Source organism: Mustelus asterias, chromosome 14 (assembly GCF_964213995.1).
Source record: "Mustelus asterias chromosome 14, sMusAst1.hap1.1, whole genome shotgun sequence".
In the NCBI taxonomy this organism is placed as follows: domain Eukaryota; kingdom Metazoa; phylum Chordata; class Chondrichthyes; order Carcharhiniformes; family Triakidae; genus Mustelus; species Mustelus asterias.
The window spans coordinates 56,062,390-56,089,422 of NC_135814.1; the positions used below are offsets into that span (position 1 = coordinate 56,062,390).

Genomic DNA, 27,033 nt, shown 5'->3' on the forward strand with positions numbered 1-27,033 from the left:
ACCCAGAGAATGGTGAATGCGTGGAATCCACGACCACAGAAAGTAGTTGCGGCCAAAACATTGCGCGATTTCAAAAGAAATTAGATATAGTCCTTGGAGCTAAAGGGAACAAGGTGGGATCAGGATACTGAATTCCAGGATCATAATGAATGGTGGAGCAGGCTCGAAGGGCCAAATGGCCTACTCCTACTTCTAGTTTCTATATGAATGTAAGTTATTGTTTTACCTAATTCTATCCCTACTGCCCACGAAACACGAAGGTGTTTACATTTGTAAAACTATTATCTGATTTGGTGAATGATGCACTTCACTTTTATAACTAGATCTACTTTATTGATGTTCAAACGTTGTGTTTACCAAACTGAGCAATTTAGGAGTATGGAGCTGGGAAGGTGGTTCACTGTTCACGATGGGCCAGTTAAAGCCCATTACCGCCAGCAACCACCCACTCTGCTTCCACAGCAGCCCGGCCAGAGACCCACCCAACACCAACCCCCCTCCCCAGCCACCCAAAACCAACCCCCAGCCACCCAACACCAACCCAACCATCCAACACTAACCCCCAGCCACCCCGACTGCAACCCAACCGACTCCCAGCCACCCAACACCAACGCCACCCCAACCCCCAACCATCCAACACTAAGCCCCAGCCACCCCGACTACAACTCAACCCCACCCCACCCCAACCACGTCGACCCCCAGCCACCCAACACCAACCCCCACCCCGGCCACCCTGCTGCACCAGCACCCCTGTCTGGGGCCTACCCAACCCCGACCCCCAGCCACTCCGACCCCGAGGCCCAGCCGCACTGCTTCCTCCAGCAGCCCGGCCTACCCCCCAACCCCGGGGCCCAGTGAGCCCCGCTCACCTTTTTGATGTTGGATTTGGAGGCCGGATGGAAATCCTTTTTACACATGAAGTTGGCGAATGATTTCCCCATGTTGCCGAGAGCCGGGTTCCTGCAGAGGCCGGGGTTTCAGCCGGGTCAGGCCGGGGTGGTGTCCGGGCCGGGGTTTCAGCCGGGTCAGGCCGGGGTGGTGTCCGGGCCGCGGTGTTTATTTGAGGCGCTCAGGCCAGTGAAGGCGCTGCAGCTCCCGGCAGGTCCCCGCAGCAGCGCCGCTGAGGCGCGGTGACCGGGACCGAGTGTCGGAAACTCTGCTGATGGATTTCGGTAAAAGCGATTTTGCCTCCGGTTCCCAGTCGGTGAAAGATTATTAATAATCCCGGAAGTGATGGGATCAGATTAACCCGCAGCACAGCAGCAGCTTCAACACTGACTGCTCGCTCCTTTCCAGAGAGTCAAATTTCACTCCTCCAGACCATTTATACTTCAGAACATTTGATCACATTGACATTTTTAAAAAGTCTGACATTTCAGTGCAATCCTGAGAGAGAGAGTTGGAAAGCAACAGCTTTCAGATCAGACATTGAAACCCAAGGCCTAGTCTGCCTCGTCTCAAGGTGCTATAAAAATGTAAGTACATTGTTATACATCAAGATTCAATTTACCCACTGGATTCTACTTTGATTCTGAACTGTTAGTGATATTGGGATTGAGTCAATGCCACCAAGACAAATCCAAATGCTAGTCTGAAAGGGTGTTCATAGTATTAAATTATGATTTAGTCTTTTTTTAAGCCATCTTTGCACACAGAGTACAGCAATGCTCGCTTTGAAGAAAGTTGTGGACACTGATATGCTTCAGTGCCACCCAGCTGAGAATCAGGGCTTATAAAAACTTCGAGCCACCTTTTGGCCAAGATCAAACCTAGGATCAAGCCCAAGATCAGGTATAATGCTGCTCTTGGCATCCTGGATCTCTTGTGGAGACTATGAATTGAATTCAATTTGAATTAGTTTTTGAAGCAAGCAAGGAGATGGATTACGGGCTTGCCCTGTCCACACTGCACATTGACTTTGTAACTCTGAGAGAGGAATAACATTTTTTTAAAAATAAACTCTTCAGTTATTTCTTCTCGTTTCTTGGCCTTTTGGCTTAGATTAAGCGTAGTATCAAGCACAAGATCGGGTGTAATGCCTGTTCTTGTCAACTTGTATGTCCCTTTTTTGGGGGACCATGAATTGGATGGAATTTGAATTGGTTTTTGGAGCAAGCAAGGAGTTGGATTAGGGGCTTGCCCTGTTCAATCTGTGCATTGGCTTTGTAACTAAGAAAGGAATAACATTTAAAAAAAACTCTCCAGTAATTCCACTCATCCCGGATCTACACTTAGTGGTTTAGTTTCAAAGCTTCTGTCAAGTTTTTCCTTGTACTAAAAGTGCAGAATTTATATTAGGAATTTAGATCATAACAATATGAATCTCACACTTTAATCGTATTGGGTACATTAAAACTTACAGATGATTCAGTTTAATGGACAGGCATTTTATAGAAGTAAATCTTTGCACTGAATAGTATAAAATTACTTGAACTTTTTTGTATTTTATTTCTGTAGTATGGCTTTCAGAAGCGGGTATCCTCCAAAATCTTGTGACACATTTGTGGCTTTGCCACCTGCAACAATTGATAATCAGATAATTTTTGGAAAGAACTCAGACAGGCCTTCTGATGAAGTCCAGGAAGTTCTTTTCTTTCCTGCAGCAACCTATCAACCAGGAGAAAAGGTTGAGGTAAGATACTTTTGATCAAAAATGTATTAAGTCATACTAACATAAATTTAGGAAAGTAAATAATGACCTGAATAAAAAAGTTAGATTACAAAATTGTGTTTTCTTAATCACATGGATTTTAAAATGGTTATAAATATACGGAGATGTAGACTTTAAGCAATTTAAATAGTCATGGAGGAATGCCAGAGAATTCAGTTCTGAAGCAGTCATTTTACCTTTGATTTTTCAACAGCCAGTTCTTATTTATCAGAAGTATTCTTTCTGTTTGTTATTATTCTAACAAAACCACAACATTGATCATATATAGTTTTAAATTGATATTTAGCTATAAATTTTCACATAAAGCCTATTCTATGTACCATATCTAGCAGAACCTTCTTTTCCTTTTCAATTGTCTACTTCTTAAAATATCTGTTCAGTTTTTTTCCAAACTCTGCCACTGTGGCCTTTTTTATGGTCTATTCCACATGTTCATCACTGTCTGCGTAGGATTAGATCAATCTAAACTTTCTGTGCATCTTTCCTTTTAAGCTGTTCCCTAAATTCAAGCCAATACCTCTAGTTCTAGAGCATGTATATATGAGGTTAATAGAGCTGAATTTGGTTAGATGCTTAGTTGTGGTACCATATAAGATCTAGCAACTCAAAACTGGGCATCCAGCAGAATTGTAATCAACCACAACCTATAACCATATGGCTTGGTGTATTCCTCACTCTGCTGTTACCATCAAGCCAGGGGACCAATCAAGTTTAATGAGAAGTAGAGGAAAGCAGCACCAGGTATATATAAAAATAAGGTGCTAATCTTGTGAAGCTACAACACAGGACTACATGCATACTGAACACAAAAGCTCAGCTACCCATGACCAACAATCAGATTAGATCTCTGAAGTCCTGCCACATCCAGTTGCAAATGGTACTGGACAGCTACTAACTGGAGATGGAAGCTCACAAACATCCCATCCTCAATGATGGAGGAGTGCATCAGTACAAAAGACTAAGGCTGAAGCATCTGCAGCCATCTTCAGCCAGAAGTGCTCAGTGGATAATCCACATCCGTTTTCTCCTGGGGTCCCCACCATCATTGGTGCCAGTCTTCAGGCAATTTGATTCACTTCATGTGATATCAAGAAGTCACTGAAGATGCTGACTACTGCAAAGGCTAAGGGCTCTGACATCATCCTGGCTGTAGTTCTGAAGACTTGTGCTCCCAAGTCTAGCTATGCCTTTAGCTAAGCTGCTTCAGTACGGATACAACATTGGCATCTGCTCAACAATTGGGATCATTTTCCAGGTATGTCCTGTTCACAAAAAAGGATCAATCCAATCCAGCCAATTGCTGCCCATCTGTCTACCCTTAGTCATCAGCTCCCTAAATTTGAGAGTCCTGTATCCCTTTGCTGTTTGTGTCGATAGTTATCCACTTCTCCACTATCCCTATATCCTGAACAGATTGACATTGCCTCTTGAGTGACCCTGACTGGAGAGTAACTCAGAAACCTTTTAGTTCTCTAATATGTGGAGACTAATTGTTTTATACTTGGTGCAAATGTTTTTGGATCTGCTTGGGGTCTATGATGGCCTGATATATACACAAGCACCACAAAGGTTCTCTGCGCTGGCATTTTTAGTCTCTAACATTAAAATGTAGATAGGGTTAGCCTGCACTCTCCCTTGTATTAAGCTTTCACAAGAACTCTTCTTCAATTTATAGAAATATTTTCATTATAAATATTGGAGCAAAGGCATCAAAATAAAAAAATTATTCATCAGTCATGTGTTCTAAATCATTGTCATGCTTGCGAGGACTTTTGATGATTTAAAATTATTTCATAATTTACATTCCAGTGCACATATATAAAGATTGATCAAGTTGAAAAGACACATGCTGTTGTTCTTAGCCGTCCATCTTGGTTATGGGGTGCTGAAATGGGAGCCAATGAACATGGAGTGTGTATTGGTAATGAAGCAGTCTGGGGAAAAGAAAAGCCCAATGACAAAGAAGCCCTTCTGGGCATGGATTTAGTCAGGTTTGGCTTATTTTACTTTGCTACAAGATGATTGATTTTATTTTAAGAAAAGGTGGCAGAGTACATTTCTTGCAATAATTTCCTGTTGTTGCTGCCTATTATGCTTTTCTTTTATCTTCCAACAGGGTTTAAGGTATTCATTGATTTTGCTTCCTCTGGGGTCACAAACCTTGGAAAGTTCAAGTGACGTTGTTGCTTACTGCAGACCTTATACTTCCAAGCTAGGTGGCTTTTTAGCACGGTACTCCACACAGCAACATCCACCTGTGAGTCCCTGATGTTGAGCCACAAGCCCAATGTCTCCTCTCTCCCTCCCTGTTTGTGAACCAGTGCAACTTCAACCCTTAAGAGTGGCAAAATCCATGTTCCCAACCTCTATGCTCTTTTGATGGTAGCTCAGGTTATTCTTGTGGTGGGGGGAGGGACTCGTCAGAGAGCTGAGAAAAAAATATTTGGAGCAATGTACACTAAAGAAACCTAAAATGTTTTAAATACAATTAGGTATTTTTTAACGGAGCTTTATCATTAAAGGTAGAATAGAACATGATGGATAGAACAAATATCATCAGGTCCGTCAGTGAACCATGTAAAGTAACTAGCTTTATATTTTTAAGTCAGAAACTTTTGTGCGTTTAGAGATCTGGTTATGGTAATTTGTGAATATTTTTCTACTTAAGACAACATGAGTTCAGTATTCCTATCTCCCTCACACGATATGTTCAAACAAAGTGGTAGCTTCCATAAGTTGTCCAACTCTCTTAATAAACTGAGACCAGCATCATCTGTGCCATCAGTAGGTTATTATATCTTGGGACTCATAATCATCTAAATTATAGTTTAATGCATTAGAGATGAATACTTCAGGTAACATGTTCTCCATTCTTTTATGAAAAGCAGCAAATACCATACATAGAAATCATAGAAACCCTACAGTGCAGAAGGAGGCCATTCGGCCCATCGAGTCTGCACCAACCACAATCCCACCCCCCACCCCCACATATTTACCCGCTAATCCCTCTAACCTACGCATCTCAGGACTCTAAGGGGCAATTTTTAACCTGGCCAATCAACCTAACCCGCACATCTTTGGACTGTGGGAGGAAACCGGATACCCGGAGGAAACCCACGCAGACACGAGGAGAATGTGCAAACTCCACACAGACAGTGACCCGAGCCGGGAATCGAACCCAGAACCCTGGAGCTGTGAAGCAGCAGTGCTAACCACTGTGCTACCGTGCTGCCCTGGTACCTCCACCTCTAGATAATTGACTTGCAGGTTCCAACTATTAAAACAAATAGATTTGCAACTGATACACAGAATCAGTAAATTGCAGCATGAGACTGGTATTATAATTGCATTGATCTGTGGATTGTGTTCTCCGTCCTGGGATGGCAGGTCTGTCATTTGAGGAGAGACTAAGTCGGTTAGGAAAATATTCACTGGAGTTTAGACGAGTGAGAGGGGATCTCATAGAAACTTATAAAATTCTAACAGGGTTAGACAATGTAGTTTCAGAAAGAATGTTCCTAATGGTGGGGGAGTCCAGAAATAGAGGTCATAGTTTGAGGATAAAGGGTAAACCTTTTAGAACTGAGGTGAGGATAAATTTCTTCACCCAGAGGGTAGTGAGTGTGTGGAATTCACCACTACAGAAAGTAGTTGAAGCCAAAACATTGTCTGATTTCAAGAAGAAATATAGCTCTTGGAGCTAAAAGGATATGGGGGGAAGGGGTGCGTGTTGGGGTCATAAGAACATAAGAATATAAGAAATAGGAGCAGGAGTAGGGGGGATATGTCAGGAGTCATGAAGATGGCCATGTCAGAGATCTCGAAAGGGTACATGTCGGGGGTCATGAAGGGGGACCCATTGGAAAGGCATGTGTCAGGGAGGGGTTGAGAAACGTGCCGCCAATGGGGTGTGGGGGGAGTGGGTCTTCCTGTGCACTGTGAGATTGGGATGCTCTTCCAAAACGGTGCCCGATCACTTTGCAGCCAGGCTCACTGGCGTGTTTAGGCCCTGATCCTCCCAGGACCGGCGCGCAACTCACTGCCCTCCCAAAAGATGACTAAGCACGAAATGATTGCGGACTGGACCGCGCCACGATCGTTCTGCTTTTCTTGCCGTAATGTCACTTAATCATTTTTTAAGAAAATCGTGGCCATTTTCTTTCATGCCCCCACAAACTAGCCATTGACTCCATTGCTGGCCATGGGCAGAGGAAGAACCAGAGCATTTGCAACATTGGCAACATTTAAGAAAAACTTGGATGGGTTCATGGATGAGAGGGGTGTGGAGGGATATGGTCCAAGTGCAGGTCAGTGGGACTAGGCATAAAATGGTTCGGCACAGACAAGAAGGGCCAAAAGGCCTGTTTCTGAGCTGTAATTTTCTATGGTTTCTATGGCATCCTATTTGATCCTGAACTGAGTTTCCAACTCCATATCCTCACCAACTCCAAGAGTGTCTACTTTGATCCCTGGCTCTAGCTCGGCTCATGGGCTGTTGAAACTTCATCCACATCTTTGTTGCAGTTAGATTTGATAATTCCAATGCTCTTTTGGCTGGTGTCCCATCTTGGAGCTTGCACAAACTTCAGCTCATTCAAAACTCTGCCCATAACCTAGCTCACACTGAGTGCCGATTGCACATCACCTTTGTGCTCACTGATGTGCATTGCCTTCCAGTCCTGCAATGCTTCTATTTTTAAATTCGAATCCTTGTTTTTAAATTCGGCCATGCTGTCATGTCTTCCTCTCTTTGTAGCATCGTCCAGCTGCTCAACCCACTGAGATCTCTGTGCTCCTCCAGTTTTGGCTTCTTGCACATTCCTGATTTTAATTGCTCCACTGTTGGTGGAGTGCCTTCAGATGTTTAGGTCCTGAGCTTTTGAATTCCCTCACCAAGCCTCTTTGTCTCGCTACCTTTCTCTCCTTTAAAATGCTTCCTAAAATCTACTTCTCCTGTTCTGATACTTTTTATGTTGTTGGGTGATGATTATTCTCCAGATACCTTGGGATGTTTTACTATATTAAAAGCGTTTATATAAATGCAAGTTGTGGTTTCATTGTCATTTGTGAGCGACAGTACTGTTATCGCAACATCAAGATGTTCAACTTCAAAAGTGCATTAAACTGACCAGCACGTATTTCAGAGCCAAAGGCCTTTGAATAATGAATTCTTACTTAATAAGTTTCAAAGGCATGGTGGTAGGACATATTTGCATTCTCTGCTATTATGACACACTTTATCCACATAATTTAATCATGCATCATTTGATTAACATCAGCAAAAGTTTACAACTTGACTAATTTACGAACAACTTGGTCCATCAGCCAAATGGGCTCCTATCTCCATTTTGAAGTTTAGTACGGAATCACTGTCTCCATTTTAACACCCTAATTATTTAAAAATAGTATGACATAAAATGCCAGAGGTGTTGTGGCACAGTGGTAGCACCCCTATCTTGAGGCCAGAGGCCTAAGGTTCAAGACCCACTTCAGGGCTTGATGATCATGGAAGGTGCATGCATAATGTGGTCAGATGGGTTGATTAACAGACTGTAAATCCTTCCAGTACACTTGATGGCAGGCAGTAAGAGCAGAGAGTTTCCTGGTCTGTCAGGCTGTATGGCATGGCAAAAAAATCACTGCAGCCTTGGACCAATTCACTGGATGTCTATGGACTCCAATGTCCTCTTGAGCAATATGCCTGAAGGACGGTGTGACATAAAATACAGAAATTTGTCATTTTAGCACATTTACAATTTCAAGGCCCTTTTCAGAATATCTATTATCATATTACAGACAGATTTGAATCTTGGCTAGTGGACTATTAAGATTATATTACTACAAGCATAATTTATCTCATGGAAACTATTTATATTTGAACAATGTAAATTTTTCTAGGCTTGGCCTTGAAAGATCTATGACAGCCGAGGAGGCAGTTGATGTCCTTGCTGGTCTGCTAGAAAAACATGGACAGGGTGGAAATTGTATGGAAGATGAAGTTACATTTACATATCACAATAGCTTTCTGATTGCTGACAAGAAGAAAGCCTGGGTTTTAGAGACTGCTGGTAAATACTGGGCAGCAGAAAAAGTTGAAGGTAAGTATGGACATGTTATCAATCCAAGTATAGCAGTAAGTGTTTACATTTTAAAATGAAACTACAGCCACAGTTGCAGAATTAGTTTCTGAAACACTTTGTAGGGTGGAATTCTCTACTCCGCTCTGGGTTTTCCCGCCACAAACATGGCGAATCATTGGCCACTGGTGGGATCATTCGATCCCACCAAAGTCAATGGGCTTTTGCCTGGCTAGGCTGCCCCTCTGTTGGGAAACCAACCACGAGGGGTCAGCTTTGGTGGGACCAGAAGATCCCATGGGTAGGAGGGGCCGGAAAATCCCCCCACTGTCTTTCTGGTCACTAGCTTTAAAGATAACTTAAGCGATGTGTATCATGACTTTGAGATTAAAATAGCCTTGTTAAATGTTACTCTAGGGGGAAAACAGAATAAATATTTAGCTAAGAACCATTAAGTAAGTAATAATCATCTCACAATTTAAAAAAAACTACAAAAGCAAAATACTGTGGCAGCTCAAATCTGAAATAAAAACAGAAAATGCAGGAAATACTCAGCCAATGAGGGGAGGCGAAGGCCTAGTGGTATTATCGCTAGACTATTAATCCAGAAACTCAGCTAATGTTCTGGGGACCCGGGTTTAAATCCCACCACGGTAGATGGTGGAATTTGATTTCAATAAAAAATATCTGGAATTAAGAATCTACTAATGACCATGAAGCCAATTTCAATTGTCGGGAGAACCCATCTGGTTCACAAATTCCTTTAGGGAAGGAAATCTGCCGTCCTTACCTGGTCTGGCCCAATGTGATTCCAGAGCCATAGCAATGTGGTTGACTCTCAACTGCTCTCGGGCAACTAGGGATGGACAATGCTGGCCAGCCAGTGATGCCCATGTCTCATGAATGAATAAAACAACAGGTTTTGTAGCATCTGTGAAGAAAGAAGCAGAGTTAATATTTCCGGTCACTAACTTTCCATCAGAATGGAAGAACGGTAGAAATAGGTTTTGAACCAGGGGAAGGAAGATCACAAGGAAAGGTCTGATAGGGGGTCTATGACATTTTTAAAAAATCAATATCTAGCCAACCTGACAATGCTATTAGCAGCAGAGCAGAACTTGTGCTTGATGCTTCCATTTGTCTTCATAGTCATATTCAATCAGTATGTGAAGTTCAATATATTGTCTGTTTTTTGGGAACCTTGTGTCCATTATTTCATCCCATTGGTACTGTACTACTTTCTGATTGCATTTATCTCATTATTTATTTGCAGTTATCCTGTTCTCATTGCATGATTCCTCAATACCTAGTTGTAGTTCCATCACCATCAGTTAAAGTAGTATCCTGTGGGTTCTTGCTATCAGCTGTATTCTCACCCAGTGGCTTGTTGCTGCTATATTGCCTATGTCTAAATTGGGGTGCAGGAGATGCAGTAAAAACATTAGACACACGCAGCATTACTTAAGATATGAAGTTCAACTATGTCCAGAGACTATTCTTGCTATAGTGTTGCATCAACAGAACGCAAGTATGAATTTTTGGACAATTCGCCTGTGGGAGCAAAAGGCAATTTAATTTTATTCAGTCACAATGTGATGATGTGCAGAGTACTGTTTCAGTGACGACTGGATGGGTGGGTGCGTGGCAGAAGGTTGTCAGTAAGGTTCTAACAGCTAGAATAGGGATTTCAGTCATAGCATTTCCTCCTCCTTGTCATCAAACTGATGACATCAAATGGGCTTGACACACGTCCTGTCTCCCTCTTGGCTAAAACCACTCTCAGTTAAAGGCTCCTTTACTAAATGCTTATATAATCGATTGACCTGTAATCAATTGCAGAGGTTCTGGATTTTAAACATTAAGGCTGGGATTTTCGGCCCAGCGGTGGGAGGGGCAAGCCAAATCCTGTAGACATTGGCGAACCAGAAGGTCCTGCCGGTGGCCAATGGCAAGCCGCCTCTGCCACCGGAAAACATGCTGCAGGAGGGCAGAAAATCTCTTCCCCACCCATCTGCTGCGAGCAATAATTAACAAATATCTATGTTAATCAGGTGAAATTTGCAACTTCAATGTTATTAAAATACTTCAGATCAAAAATGGTCATTGATTCCAATAATTGTACGTTGAGGAAGAATGAGTCTGAAGCTAGCCTGCACCTTAAAACAGGTTAATTTCCAAACCAGCAAAAACACTGGCTGGAATTTTACCGGTCTGCCTGCCACGGGAATCGGAGTGGGCGAGGGGCGGAGCATGGGAAGGTCCATTGACCTCGGGTGGGATTTTACTGTTTTTGGTTGAGCGAGCCTGTAAAATCCCACGCACAGACTCTCCCAGAGACTCCGAGTGAACTGCTTTACATACTGTTACATTGATTCTCTAATCCTTCCCCAGTTATGCTTAATTATCAATTTAAAGCATGTATTTCAGTACAACACAAATTCAACATTAACATTGATGAGTGTATGGAAGGTGTTGATGGAAAATCCAGTTGATTTTTCTGCTGCTGCCCATTAATTAATGGAACGAAAACAGAAAATCCTAACCTACAAAAAGAAAGCAAAGCCAGCACTCTAAACTTGCTGATGTTAGTGATTTTATTGTAATGTCAGTATAGTAATTTATTGATGATAAGGTCTGCGGGTCATAGTTATAAAATAGTTGTTGAAAAGTAATGTTAACCATATGACACATTAAGTGGGCTGTTAGTACATTATAAAATGATGACATTTATCATTAACAGTAAAGAAATTGATCATATGCATGATTTGTGTCTTTAATTTTTGTTCTTGTATGTAGAAGGGGTGCGAAATATTTCCAACCAGCTTTCCATAACAACGAAGATCAATAAAGAGCATCCAGAAATGAGGAGTTATGCAAAGAGTCAAGGCTGGTGGGATGGTAAAACTGAGTTCAATTTCACTGCTGTGTATTCCTATCAAGACGCTGCTAAAATGAATGAAACCGATAACCGATATTGTACTGGCCTGCAGCTTCTTAATAAGGACAAAGGTAATTAAAAAAGAAAATTAACTTTAAAATAGGTCAGTCATACATATTTAGTTACTTGATATATTCTCTCAGCAAACACCTCAAATCTTATAAAAGAAAGCGTAGCCATTGAGTTGTTGGGCAAAAATGTTTTGTGGTAACTTCATTATCAAACTTTTTTCTTAACAAATAAAGGGTTGACAAAGACAGAACTTATTTCTTTGTATTCTACAGAAAAGCTTATTTAATATGCTTTTACATATGGGTATACCTTTTCAGCATGACCGGTGTACTGTATGAATTTGACGATGCTAGGTGTCACAGTTTGGCTATTTCGTTCGCAGAAAGAACTTGGACATGAGATAAAGATGTTAAAAGCTGAAGTTTGTATAAGAGGGATTAACTTGAAAAACAGCCCCCTGTTGATTTGTAGTAATTGAAGGAATACTAGCCACTGACTCCCTGTCAATAGTTTGAGAATGAACCAGACTATTCCAATTGACCCTGATTTGAGATTCTAACCTCATCTGTATTTCTTTCGACACCAACCAAGTAAACGAACTCAAATTAACTTAGGGACAAAGTAAAAGGGGCAGCTCCCCAAAAGAAAGGGGGAACAGCCCGAACCAAAAACAAAGTCGAAAGGAAACTTAAAACATCAAACCAAAAGGTGATTATCAGGGTCGATAATACACCCCAGCCCCTGCGGCGCCCAGCGGTCGCGGAAGGCGTCAACCGTGCCCGTGGACACCGCATGTTCCCTCTCCAGAGACACCTGGCCGCGAATGTAGCCGTGGTAGAGGGGCAGACAGTCGGGATGGACGGCCCCGTCGATTGCCCGCTGCCTGGACCTATTGATGGCGCGTCTCGCCAGGCCCAGGAGCAGGTTCATGAGGAGGTCGGCATCCCGACCCGCCCCTCACCACACCAGGTGCCCGTAGATCAGGAGCGTGGGACTGAAGTGCAAACAAAACATCAGTAAAAGGTGTTTGAGGAAACCAAAAAGGGTGTGCAGCCTAAAACACAGAACGTAGACATGGTCCACGGACTCCACAAGGCCACAGAAAGGGCAGTCTCGGGAGCCCGTGTACCGGAAAAACCTACGGTTGTACGGCACTGCTGCGTGCAGCACCCTCCACCCCAGGTCCCCAAGATAATTGGGGGAGATCCCTCTGTAGAGGGGCCTCCACTAGGGACCTCCGCCGCCCGGCGGCAACAAGGCTAACCTCATCTGTATCATCACCTAAGGTCACTTAAATTTGTCTAATTATCACTGCCTTAGGTCATCTGCTGCTGAAAACCTCATGTATGCCTTTCTTCATCTAGACATAACTATTCCGATGCTCTCCTTCCTAGCCTCCCACATTCAATCTTCCATAATCTCGAGGTCATCCAAAACTCTGCTGCTCTTGTGCTTGCTGATCTGCATTGGCTCACGATTTTGAAATACTTGTCCTTGTTTTCAAATGCCTCCAGGGCCCTGCCTCTCCCTATCACTTCAATCTCCTCCAGCCCAACAACACTCCAAGATAACTCTGCCCATCTAAGTCTGGCCTTTTATGAATCCCTGATTTTAATTCCTCCATTGTTCTAACCATTGGTGGTCATACGTTTTGGAGCCTGGGCTTTTAAGTTCTGGAATTTTCTCCCTACACCTCTCCACTTCACTACCTCTTTCTTCCTTTAAGAAACTCCTTAAAACCTACCCTTTGACTCGGCTTTTGGCTTCCTGCCTATTATCTCTATGTGACTCAGTATCTAATTTGCTTTAGAATGTACCTGTGAAGTGCCTTGGGACATTTTATTATGTTAAAGGCACGATATAAATATAAATTGTTATTGGTATGCTTTCGTAATTCTTTTATAAACAGACATGTTAAGTTTATATTATGTTCATGCTTTATAATAGGAAATATTACAATTGAAACCATGATGGATATTCTTCGGGACAAAGAGAGTGGTATTAATATGGAGGGTGGTTTTATGACAACTGGGAGCATGGCCTCCATTCTACCCACAGACAGCAACCTGCACTGCATCCATTTCTTTACGGGAACTCCTTATCCTGAGAGGTAAAGGGCACATGACATTTCTTTTGTACAAACTATTCCATTTATTTTATCTTTAGTGTTACACAATGATTAAACAAAAACAAATTCATTTTAAATTGAAACTTAAAAAAGACAAGATTGCAAACGTTAACCTATGCCATCTCAAAGTAAAAAAAACTTAAGAATTAAAGTGAGTCAGAAGGGAAATAACAGGAAAATCAATGGCATAGAGTGACTGAGATTGGAGAAAGTGAGCTTTGAGCTAAGTCAGAGATGAACATGAAACACTGGAGAAAGAAATGCAAGTGTGAAAGTACTGCTATGCAGAATGGATTGGTATTTGTTAGTTTGATTTGTCAAATTGCTTTTTAACTGTTGATAATTCACTTGCTAGAAGTTCACATTGTATTTCAGATTGATAGATTCAATTCCAATGGTTTTATTTATCTTTTTTTGCTGTTTTAGTATCTGTCTTTTTGTGATCAGTTTTTTAAGAACTATATGGATCAGTGTCTTGCTGCTGCTGCAGAAGGGGCAGAAGTTAAGAAATTGATTGGCCAATAGATGAAATGCAGGTAGTACAGGAATCCGAATCTCTTTAAACACATGGCTTTTAGCTTTGCAAACAAGTCCATGATGTTCTACTTTGTCAAACGTCTTTTGACCTCCATCTGCACATCAATTGCACTATCCTCATCAAAGAATTTGGGTCGAGTTAGTTAAATATGATTTGACTTTAACAAATTCTGCTGACTTTAATTTATTAGCCCCTACTTTTCCAAATGCCAATTAAATTTTGTCCCAGATTATTGTAGCTAAAAGGTTTCTTTGTTTACAGTGTTTGGCTGACTGGCCTGCAGTTACCAGACTTATCCCTTTCTTAAACACGGGTGTAACATTTGCAATTTCTCCATTCCTCTAGTATTAACCCCATATCCAAGAAAGATTGGAAAATTGTGGCCAGAAGCTCTGCAATTTCCACCCTTCCTTCCCTCAGTAAATTCAGATGCCTCCCATCCAGACTGGGTGACTTTTCGACTTCTGAGAACTGCCAACTTTAAGCACGCCCTCTTTATCTAATTTTATGCTATTGAATGTTGCTCCTGTAGCAACATTTCAATCTCTCTGAAGGCAGATGCAGATGTACTTGAGTCATGTCTTTTGCCTCTTTTGTATCACTTGTAACAATTAGAGTTTTCTTACAGATAAGTGTGAATGGGGATACTTATGGTCTTTTACTAGTTAAAAGCTATACAGTTTAATTGCACACAGTACTAGACCTGCATACAGCAAGTCAGGAAAACTGACTAATCATCATTTTTTAAATTCCTTCATGGGGTGGGTGTCAATGGTGAGGTTAGCATTTATTGTCCAACCCAAATTGCTCTTGATCTGAGTGGTTTGCTACACTATTTCAGATGGCATTTAAAAGTCAAACACATTGTTGTAGGTCCGCGATCACTTGTAGTCCAGACCAGGTTAAGGATGGCAGATTTCCTTTCTTAAATACATTAGAGAACCAGATGCCTTTTTACAACAGTCAATGACAATTTCATGAGATAGCTGCCAAGAGTAGTTTTCAATTCCAGATACTAATTGAATTTAAATTCCAGCAGCTGCCATGGTGGCATTTGAACTAATGTTCCACTAGAGGATTAGCTTGGGGTCTAGTGACATTATCACTACCCTCACTCTCGCTATCACTCTCTCCCATCCCAGAATACTGTGGACCTGACTGATTTGGGTTTGTTGCAAAAGACTGACATCGCACAAATCTTCTATCACAAGGTCTGTCATCACAAACCAAGTTGACACTAAAGAAACCATGACCTCCTCCTTTGCTGTACTGCAGAGGAGGAAAACACCTTGGGGCATTTCAGTTTGCTAAAGTTATATAAACATGTTAATTGGTAAAACGGAGGAGGTATTGCGACGTATTGGTAGCATCTGGGTTCAAGTCCCATTCCAGGACTTGATGGCTACAGAGAATGCTTTCATAATGTGGCCAAACAGATTGATTAATAACCTGCAAATCCTTCCAATACATCTATGGCAGGCAGTGAAAACCGGAGAGTCTCTGGGTAGCTAGAACCTACATCCAGTTAAATTTCTTTTTGAACACCTCTCATTGATCTTCTGTTGCCTTACCCATTTTCTCTTTCTTCAGGTACCATGCCCTCAGAGGGCATTGGTGACCATGGACTTCCATGTGTTGGTCCATGGTTATGCATGGGAAGGTACAGCAGTGATTTGCTGTTGCTTGCTACAGGTTCTAGCTACCCGGAGACTCTCCTGTTTCACTGCCTGCCATTGGTGTATTGGAAGGATCTGTGCTTTTTGCATGTTTTTTCTTTTAGTTTTTCATGATATTCCCATGCATGACCATGGACCAACACATGGAAGTCCATGGTCACCAATGCCCTCTGAGGGCACGGTGTACCTGAAGAGAGAGAAAATGGGTAAGGCAACAGAAGATCAATGAAAGGTGTTTAAAAAGAAATTTACCTGTATATAGATCCAGTTTCTACTTGCCAAAAAACAATCATGGATGACAAAATATATCATATTTTATGATATCAGGAATATCATGAAAAACAAAAAGAAAAAACATGGAAAAAGCCCAGATCCTGGAGAGTGAGGGATACAAAGAACACCAAATGGAGCCAAAACAGATAGAGCTACAAAAAGGAATATGAAAAGAAACTTATAAAGGATACCCAAATCAACACAAACATTTACAATTATATTACAAAAAAGATGATGGTTAAGTGAAATGTGGGCCCTTCTGATAATGGTGATGTTATAAATGAAAGTAAGGAAATGGCAAACATGTTAAACAAGTACAATGTGTGAATAAACATCTTGAAAATTTTCAATTAATCAGTGATCCAACATGGATTGAAAAAGGGTAGGTCATACCTGATGAACCTGATTGAAATTTTCAGAAAGATGACTGAAGTTGTGGCAGGGGATTGACTGTAAGTGTCACATATGTAGTCTTCCAGAAGGCATTTGATAAAGTTCTTCATAAGAGACTCTTTGCTAAAATTGAAGCTTATGAAATTAAGTGCAAATTATTGATTTGGTTAGGAAATTGGAAGTAATAGGTGACTAACAGTGAAGGTAATGGACAGGTACTGCAAATGGTAGGATGTGATTAGTGGTGTCCCATAGGGATCTGTGTTGGGATTTCCATTATTCACAGTATTTGTTAATGACTTGGATAAGCAGCTCTCTAACCTGTTATCTAAGTTTGCCAATGTGACATGAATAAGTGAAATTGTAAGCAGTACAGATGAAATCATAAAAATGTCAAAGAGATATTAATAGATGAAATGAATGGGACAAAAATATGGCAAACTGATTTCAATATAGGCAAGTATAAGACAACCACTTTGTACCTAAAAAGAATAGATCAGAGTATTTTCTAAATGGTGAAAAGGTAAAAACAGTGAAAGTCCATACAAAAAATTCATGTACAAAAATCATTAAAATGTAATAGACAAGTACCAAAAATATTTTTAAAATGAATTGAATGCTGGCTTCTACATCGAGAGGAATTCAAGAAGGTAGTGTTAAGCTGCAGCTATACAAATGAAAATTAATTCTAAGTCATTTGCTACTTTTAAATCTGAGATTGGCTGATTTCTGTGAACCAAAAAGATTAAAGGATATGAGGAAAGGATTTTGATCCTAACTTACACTGATGTCACTGAAAGACAGAACAGGCTCAAGGGGCTAAATGGCCTACTCCAATTCTGATATAAATGCTAATTGTTGCTGTTGAAATTGCAGACTTGCATAGAGGGAAGACTAGGAAGCAGACAGTTCTTATACTTTCTACCATGGAAAGGGTTGGGGAAGAAATGAGAAAGTAAAATAGTGTTAATAAATGAATTAAAGTATAATGTTGAAAAAACATTGAATGAGCACTTGTAGCTGTCTTTACAGAGGAAGACAGTCTTTACAGAGGAAGACAATCCTGCCCAAGTCATAATGAGGGAAGAATTAGTTGAAATGCAGGATGGGCTAAAAATTGATAGAGGTGGCAACACTTAAAGTTGATAATTCATCAGAACCAGATGAGATGCATCCAAGGATATTGTTACGACCAGGATGGGCGAAGTGGACAGTTGATCTAGTCCCACTACTCTGCAGGTCACACCACTAGTTTAAAAGTTTAATTCACTCACCAAAATTGTCAATTATTTACCTTTGCTACTGTTAGATCCAGAATAAAAAAGGCTTTAACCAGGCTACTTTCAATAAACTCAAAATGATTGATTTATTTTTTTGAATAAGTTGTAAGAATTGGTGCACACACAATTGTATTCTGGAAGTATAATTATCTACCCCTTTTAAAAAATACCCCACCTCGCACATATACATACACACATACAAACAAACAACGGACAAACTTGTGGGGCCTCTGCAGAGATGGGCTTTGGAGGATAGGCTTTGAAAAACCAAGGACAAAGTTCACAGGTTTTCAGTGCTGTCGATCTGGAACTCTCTCGTGTTAAGACGGGCCACTTGGTCTCAGTAGATGTCTGGAAGTTTCCACTAACGGAGCTTCGGTGTGGAGGAGGATATATAGAGTTGGATCAATTCTTCTTGACTCAACTTTTCAGGTTTCCAAATGCAGATACATTTTACTCAGACAGGAATTCTTTAGCTGCGCATTGTTAACCAAAGGTGGAATTTCAGGCAAGGCAGGGAGAGAGTGAGTCAGTTTATTTCCCAAAACACAATGATTTCAAAAACAACAGGTCCAAAACTTAACTTAAAGCTTGTCTCTGTCATAAGATTTCCAGTAAATCACTAGCCTTTGTCAGTTTTTGCCCCATCAATTAAAGTGATTGTAGTTCAAAACAAACAGATCTTCCCTCTCAAGTACCATGCTGGTCAGGTGATTTTTTTTTTGGGAAAAGGCAGGCTTGCTCCCAGTCGAAAGGTGAACTTGTGACCTTTCTTTTATAAAAACTCCAGGTCAGCATCCAAGTGTCCAGATAATGCAGTGCCTTTCCATATTTAAAAGAAAAATATAGTTTTGAAAGAAATGATTTTCTCAACAATTCTGTGGGAAGTAAGGATGAAAATTGTGGAAGCACTGGCCATAACCATTCAATCCTCTTTAGATACAGAGGAGGACTGGCAAATAGCAAATGTATTAACACTCTGTTCAAGAAAGGGTGCAAGGATAAACTCAGTAACTATAGGCCAATCATATTAACCTGGGTTGTGGGAAGGCTTTTAGAAACCATAATCCAGGGGGAGAAAAAAAGTAATGGTCACATAAAAAATGTAGATTAATTAAGGAACATCAGCATAGATTTGTTGAGGGCAAATAGCGTTTAACTAACTTGCTTGGGTTTCTTGATGAGGTGACAGAAAGGTCTGATGAAGGTAATGCAGTTGTTGTGATGTAAATAGACTTCCAAGTATCATATGACAAGCTTGCCAGCAAAGTTAGAGCCCTTATAATAAAAAGGAACAGTAACAGCATGGATATGAAATTGTTTGAATTACAGGAAAAATAGTTTTTTGGACTGGAGAAGGCCATATTGTTGGGTTTCCCAAAGGTCAGTGTCAAACACTGCTTTTCCTGATATATTTTAGGCTGTAACTACTGAGCTGCATGGCAGTGTAACTGAGGGATACCCCAAAGATACTCCCAGGTAAGGAATGCACAGCAGTTGCCTGGGAAGTGCAAACTCTTGATGGGCAGCTTCCCTCCATTGGGAACCATCTGAAAATGTGGTTTAAATCACAAACTGTTACATCAATAGTTCCCCAGAAAACTTAGAAAGAATTAAACCTGCTTCTGTCTTCTGGGTAACTGTTGTACAGACTCACACCAACACCCCCCCCCCCCCCCCCCACAGGACTCTCTCCACCCCCTGAATACCCCCAGGGGAAAATGGCTGGGCCTTTAAACTTACCTGATTGATGGCAGCCAGTGCCATCAAAAAGGTGTGTCCTCCTTCCGTCCAAATCTGCAGCGCTCAGCTGAAGACCTTAGGAGACCTGCCAGTTCTCACCAGGCCTGGGTCAGAAAGTCGGGTGAGTCAGGATCAAGGATGTTTTAGGTAAAAAAGACGCAGGCTGGCAGTCCGGCTCTGATTAGCACTCAGCAGAAGTTCAGGCCCATTAATGATCCAAACTTGGGTGTACAGGGCACAATTTCAAAATTTGCAAATGACACAAAATTTAGAAGTATTGTGAACTGTGAGGAGGATAGTGCTAAACTTCAAGAGATTTGGTGGAATGGGCAAACAAGTTGCAGATTTAATGCAGAGAAGTGTGAAGTGTTCATTTTGGTAGGAAGGATGAGGAGGGGCAATATAAAAATAAAGGGTACTTGTTCCTTCAATTGTATGAAGGATTGTGAATCATTGCTCACTATCAGAGATATTTTCTTTGTAACCACCAGATGTCACTGCTGTTTCATATTTCTGAATCCCTAGATTAGTGATGAAAACTCAAAATTAATGAAACAAACCCTAAATTAACTTTTTTTTAGTTTTGTTTCTAATAATAGTTATGATGTGGAGTTGCCGGCATTGGATAGGGTAGATACAGTAAGTAGTCTCACAATACCAGGTTAAAATCCAACAGGTTTATTTGGTAGCACGAGCTTTCGGAACGTTGCCCCTTCATCAGGTGAGTGAAGAGTTTGGTTCACAAACAGGGCATATATAAACACACTATGATCAAGACCTTTGATCCGGACCTTCAGAGCACCCTCTGTGCTCTCATCCCACTTACTCCTCACGTTGGAGATCTCTACTGCCTCTCGAAGATACACAAGGCCAACACACCCGGCCATCCCATCGTATCAGGCAATGGGACCCTGCGTGAGAACCTGTCTGGCTACGTCAAGCGCATCCTGAAACCCATCGTACAAAGAACCCCCAGCTTCTGTTGCGACACTATGGACTTCTTACAGAAACATAGCACCCATGGAGCAGTTGAACCAGAAGCACTCCTCGTCACAATGGATGTCTCGGCACTCTACACCAGCATCCCCCACAACGATGGTGTTGGTGCAACTGCCTCAGTACTCAACACCGACAATTGCCAAGATGCAGTTGCAATTCTACAACTCATCCGCTTCATCCTGGGCCACAATGTCTTCACCTTCAATAACCAGTTCTTCATCCAGACACATGGAACAGCCATGGGGACCAAATTCACGTCTTAATATGCCAACATCTTCATGCACAGGTTCGAACAAGACTTCTTCACCGCACAGGATCTTCAACCGATGCTATACACTAGATACATTGATGACATTTCCTTCCTTTGGACTCATGGCGAACTATCACTGAAACAACTACATGATGACATCAACAAGTTCCATCCCACCATCAGATTTACCATGGACTACTCTCCAGAATCGGTTGCATTCTTGGACACACGCATCTCCATCAAGGACGGTCACCTCAGTACTTCATTGTACCGCTAGCCCACGGATAACCTCACGATGCTCCACTTCTCCAGCTTCCACCCTAAACACGTTAAAGAAGCCATCCCCTATGGACAAGCCCTCCGTATACACAAGATCTGCTCAGATGAGGAGGATCGCAACAGACACCTACGGACGCTGAAAGACACCCTCGTAAGAACAGGATATAGCGCTCAACTCATCGATCGACAGTTACAACGTGCCACAGTGAAAAACCGCACAGACCTCCTCAGAAGACAAACACGGGACACGGCGGACAGAGTACCCTTCGTCATCCAGTACTTCCCCAGAGCAGAGAAGCTACGACATCTTCTCCGGAGCCTTCAACATATCATCGATAAAGATGAACATCTCGCTAAGGCCAACCCCACACCTCCACTACTTGCCTTCAAACAACCGCGCAACCTCAAACAGACCATTGTCCGCAGCAAACTACCCAGTCTTCAGGAGAACAGTGACCACGACACCACACAACCCTGTCACAGCAACCTCTGCAAGATGTGCCGGATCATCGAAACGGATGCCATCATTTCACGTGAGAACACTATCCACCAGATACACGATACATACTCTTGTGACTTGGCCAACATTGTCTACCTGATACACTGCAGGAAAGGATGTCCTGAGGCATTGTACATTGGCGAGACCATGCAGACGCTACGACAACGAATGAATGGACACCATTCGACAATCACCAGGCAGGAGTGTTCTCTTCCTGTTGGGGAACACTTCAGCAGTCACGGGCATTCAGCCTCTGATCTTCGGGTAAGCGTTCTCCAAGGCGGCCTTCACGACACACGACAACGCAGAATCGCTGAGCAGAAACTGATAGCCAAGTTCCGCACAGATGAGGATGGCCTCAACAGGGATCTTGGATTCATGTCACACTATCTGTAACCCCCACAACTTGCCTGGGCTTGCAAAATCTCACCAACTGTCCTGGCTGGAGACAATTCACACCTCTTTAACCTGTGCTTAACCCTCCCTCCACTCACATTGTCTGCATCTGAAAAGACTTGATTATCTGTTAAGACTCACATTCCAACAATTATCTTGTAATTGAGTGTGTGTCTATATATGCCCTGTTTGTGAACCAAATCCTTCACTCACCTGATGGAGGGGCAACGCTCCAAAAGCTCGTGCTACCAAATAAACCTATTGGACTTTAACCTGGTGTTGTGAGAGTACTTACTGTAATAATAGTCATTCTTTGGTTCCATTAGGCAATACTCTTTGTATAATGGCTAATTGCTAATAAAGGTACACCTGTATAATTAGGGTTTACCGAACATTCTGGTTTGTCTTCTCTCAGGTCTGTTTTCAAGCCTTTCATCTTTGTACAAAACATGGAACCATTTCTATTAACAAGTTCACCTTCATTTGGTCCTGATGATCCAGTAAAGAAGCAACCACGGTTCCAGACTAAACCCAACAGAAAGCATGCACTCTACAAAAAGCACCAAGTGGCAGCTGCATTAATGGAGATAAATCAGGTACTTGCCAATATGCAGCAAATAAAATAATATGTAATAATATATAGATATGAAAAGCTATGCCCTTTAGCTTGTCTGTCTTTGCAAATCTCAATAGTCCCTGTTCTGCACATTAGACCTAAAATGGTCTGAGCTGAATTGAACGTCAGTCATTAGATATTGTTAATGTTTTAAAGTGAAATACTTTGTTGTGTGCTCATAGAAAATAAGGGCAGGAATAGGTCCGTTGGCTCTTCGAGTCTGCTCCATTATTAAATGTGATCATAGCTGATCCTCTAGCTCAACGCTATAACCCCGCATTCTCCTTATAGCCCTTGATGCCGTTAGAGTGAAGAAATCTATTCATTTCTTTCTTAAATATATTGAGTGACTTGGCTTCCATAGCCATCTGTGGTATAGACTTCCACAGGTTCACCATCCTCTGAGTGAAAAATATTCTCTCCAACTCAGTCCTAAGTGGCCGACCCTGATTCCTGAGACTCCGACCCTTTGTCCTAAATCCCTAGCCAGAGGAAACATCATCTCTACATCCAGTCTGTCCAGCCCTGTCAGAATTTTATACATTTTGATGAGATCGTCTCTCATTCTAGTGAATACAGGCCTAGTTGACCCAATCTCTCCTCGTATGAGAATCCTGCTCACTCCCTTTATGGCAAGTATATTCTTTCTTAGGTAAGGAGACCAAATCTGCACATAATATTGCAGGTGTTGTCTCACCAAGTCGCTATACAGCTGCAGTAAGACATCCTTTGTCCTGTACTTAAATCCTCTTGCAATGAAGACCAACATACTATTGCTTTCTTAATTGCTTGCTGCACCTGCAAGTTTGCTTTCAGTAAAAATCGCCATAGTTCCAGATGATTTAACCTGAGGATAACCACGTCACAAGCGAGGGGCAAAGTTGAGAAGGCGGATCTTCATGAATAACCTCAGCTGGTATGGGAATTGAACCCGTACTGTTGCTATTGCTCTGCATCACGAACCAGTGGTCCAGCCAACCGAACTGACTCCCATTTGCTTTCAGTGATTGGTGTACATCAACATTTCCAAATCATTTAAATAATAATCTACCGTTTTGTTTCCTACCAAAGTGGATAACTTCACACTTATCCATATTATACTGCATCTGCCCACTCATTCAACTTGCCCAAATTGATGATTAATGATTTGGAGTGGCAGTGATTTATTTAAATCCATTCATGTCGCTTATTTGTTACATTTTTAAAAAGTGAGAATTTGAATCAAGAAATGTTAAAGAAGAAACTATGTGCCTATCTAGTGCAGCGTTAAGAATCATTGCTTGTAATTTATTTCAAACCTCTAGGCCAAAGGTTCCAAGATTCTCCAAGACATAAAAGAACTGGAGAAGAAACAAATAGAAACAGTAAAGGATGTACTGGAAAACGGAATACCAGACACTACCAAAGTTGTTCACCTCTTTTCTGATTGTGTAAATGAGGAAATAGCAATTTACAGTTAAGTTAATTAGCCAGTAGTTTTCCATATTTCAGTAATCTCTGTGGCTTTAAAGTGCTTTCTTGCCTAGAAACCAAATGATAATGTGTAAAAATCTAATGTATAAAGTTTCAAATTGCAAAAGAATTACGTGGACTCGATGGATAAAAAGAACAACAACTGTAAATTTAAAATATTTCTACTAAAGCCACAGTAGTGGATTAAATACTATGTTGCTGCAAAGCTTAAAATAAAATTAAGTATAATATTATCCTGAAAATATGTAAATTATTGCTACTGATCGACACCATGAAATGTGCAGTTTCCTGTAAATTGATTTGCCAGTTATGGATCTGCTTTCAATTGGAGTGATGGCGATATCCTCGACGTTCTTCAAACATTAAAAAAGAAAAATGTGTGTTTAGCCTAGACCATTTTAATACATCCTGTTACTGGTTGCTTCTAGATCAGGACAGATAGAAGCCTGGGTATAGTTTGTTTTACTGCCCTCAGCAAATATTGTATAGAGCTTGAAACCTAAACATTACGAGAACTAAAACACTATTGAATGGAAATTTTGACAATGTGTCAAGTCAGGCGGGATAAGCAGTGTGTAGCCAGCCTGCTGCACTGCCGATATTTTCTGCCAAATTTTTTGATAGTTTCCAAAACATAATCCTGGTGGCGGGTCCCACAACATCACACTAGCAGAGCAGGCTCTGGAGTGCCTCAATCTGAAAATAATAAAAATAAAAAAGAACCCCTCCCCATTCCCCCAAGGGAACACCCCTCCTCTAATGAAGCCCCCGAGCAGTGCCAGGGTACTGGCCGAGCATGATCCCCCACCCCCTCAGCAGCCCCGGAGACTACTTATCTGTGCACCTCAGGCAGGTTCTCTTCACCAGTTCCCTGTTTATAAAAACTTGTCACCAACCATGGCAACGTGACTTCACGCTGCTGGTCGGTGGCTTGAGTCCACAGGGGAATTTTCCAGCTGGGAGGCCTGCTAATTATATGTGAATGAATTTAAATGGGGTTCCTGCCATTGCATAGCGGGAACCCCATTATGTCACTGGTGTGGGTGGGTGGGGACAATTGAGCAGTAAAATCAGCCAGCGTAAACAAGTATGCTATGATGATGAAATGTCTTGTGTTGAAACTGAACTGCTTCAAATATTTTACTCTGCGAGAAAAATATTAATAAATATGTTAAAATGCAACAAGTGAATTTATCTTGTATTCATATCGCCTGATGTGTCATTTTGCACTATTCAGTTTCCAAACCTTGTGGTCTCTTGGACCTATATTGCTGTTTTTTTCAATGTCACTGGATGTAAGCTCCTGGAACTTCCTAATAGCACTGTAGGTGTACCTACACCAGAAGGACTGCAGTGTTTCAAGAAGGTGACTCAACACCACCTTCGAGGGCAATTAGGGATGAGTAACAGATGCTGGTCTTGCCAGCAACAAACATCCCATGAAAGAATAATTTTTTAAAATCCTCTCTGCTGTGTATTGAAGGCAGCTAGCAACCTATTCTCCCACTTGCCTCCTGACTCCATGTTATCGGATTTCATTCATTAGCCTAATGTGGGACACTTCATCGAAGATGTTTTGAAAATCCAGATAAATTACATCTAGTGTATTACTATTGTGTAATCTCTCTGCTACCTCCTGAAGCAATTCAGTAATATGACCATAAGACATAGGAGCAGAATTAGGCCACTCGGCCCATCGAGTCTGCTCTGCCATTCAATCATGGCAGATATTTTTCTCATTCCCATTCTCCTGCCTATTCCCCATAACCCCTGATCCCCTTATTAATCAAGGACCTATCTATCTCTATCTTAAAGACACTCAATGACCTGGCCTCCACAGCCTTTTGCGGCAAAGAGTTCCACAGATTCACTACTCTCTGAAATGGTGAAGAAATTCCTCCTCATCTCTTTTAAAGGATCGTCCCTTCAGCCTGAGGTTGTGCCCCCTGGGTCTAGTTTTTCCTACTAGTGGAAACATCCTCTCCACGTCCACTCTATCCAGGCCTCGTAGTATCCTATAAGTTTCAAGAAGATCCCCCCTCATCCTTTGAAACTTCAACGAGTACAGACCCAGAGTCCTCAACTGTTCCTCATATGACAAGCTCTTCATTCTTGGGATCATTCTTGAGAATCTCCTCTGGACCCTTTCCAAGGCCAGCACATCCTTTCTTAGAAATGGGGCCCAAAACTGCTCACAATACTCCAAATAGGGTCTGACCAGAGTCTTACACAGCCTCAGAAGTACATCCCTACTCTTCTATTTCAGCCCTTTCGACATGAATGCTAACATTGCATTTGTCTTCCTAACTGCCGACAACCTGCACATTAACCTTAAGAGAATCTTGAACAAGGACTTCCAAGTCCCTTTGTGTTTCTGATTTCCTAAGCATTTCCTGATTTAGAAAATAGTCTATGCCTCCATTCCTCCTTCCAAAGTGCATAACCTCACACTTTTCCACATTGTATTCCATCTGCCACTTCTTTGCCCACTCTCCTAACCTGTCCAAGTTCTTCTGCAGCCCTCCTGCTTCCTCAATACTACCTGTCCCTCTACATATCTTTGCATCATCTGCAAACTTAGTTACAGTGCCTTCAGTTCCTTCTTCCAAACCATTAATGTATATTGTGAAAAGTTGTGGTTCCAGCACCGACCCCTGAGGCACATCACTAGTCACCTGCTGCCATCCTGAAAAAGACCTCTTAATCCTCACTCTCTGCCTTCTGCCAGTCAGCCAATCCTCTATCCATGCCAGGATCTTACCCTTAACGCCATGGAATCTTATTTAACAGTC

The 27,033-nt window shown here is 41.7% G+C and overlaps 2 protein-coding genes and 1 pseudogene across 2 annotated transcripts in view; 2 read left to right on the plus strand and 1 right to left on the minus strand.

Annotated features, from left to right (window-relative positions):
• cirsr (corepressor of RBPJ and splicing regulator) overlaps nt 1-1,081 on the minus strand; it is a 50,169-nt gene extending 49,088 nt beyond the window's left edge. The window contains exon 1 of the mRNA XM_078228417.1: nt 870-1,081. Within this exon, the coding sequence (XP_078084543.1) occupies nt 870-941 (72 nt within the window). The 5' untranslated portion in view covers nt 942-1,081. The remainder of the gene's footprint in view (nt 1-869) is intronic.
• On the plus strand, nt 1,023-25,422 carry scrn3 (secernin 3). Its single transcript, XM_078228416.1, has 8 exons — nt 1,023-1,475; nt 2,458-2,632; nt 4,481-4,662; nt 8,570-8,769; nt 11,545-11,757; nt 13,646-13,808; nt 22,568-22,748; nt 24,073-25,422. Exons 2-8 carry the CDS (start codon nt 2,459-2,461, stop codon nt 24,226-24,228), a joined length of 1,269 nt encoding a protein of 422 aa, XP_078084542.1. The 5' UTR covers nt 1,023-1,475; nt 2,458; the 3' UTR covers nt 24,229-25,422.
• On the plus strand, nt 1,977-2,189 carry LOC144504222 (U2 spliceosomal RNA; annotated as a pseudogene).
• Nucleotides 25,423-27,033: the final 1,611 nt, after the last annotated feature.

Excerpts from the sequence above, each read along its gene's own strand:
- scrn3 (XM_078228416.1), top strand. The coding sequence starts at position 2,459 with ATGGCTTTCAGAAGCGGGTATCCTCCAAAATCTTGTGACACATTTGTG. Across the intron at positions 8,770-11,544 it reads GGCAGCAGAAAAAGTTGAAG|AAGGGGTGCGAAATATTTCC; the intron begins GTAAGTATGGAC and ends TCTTGTATGTAG. Across the intron at positions 11,758-13,645 it reads GCTTCTTAATAAGGACAAAG|GAAATATTACAATTGAAACC; the intron begins GTAATTAAAAAA and ends GCTTTATAATAG.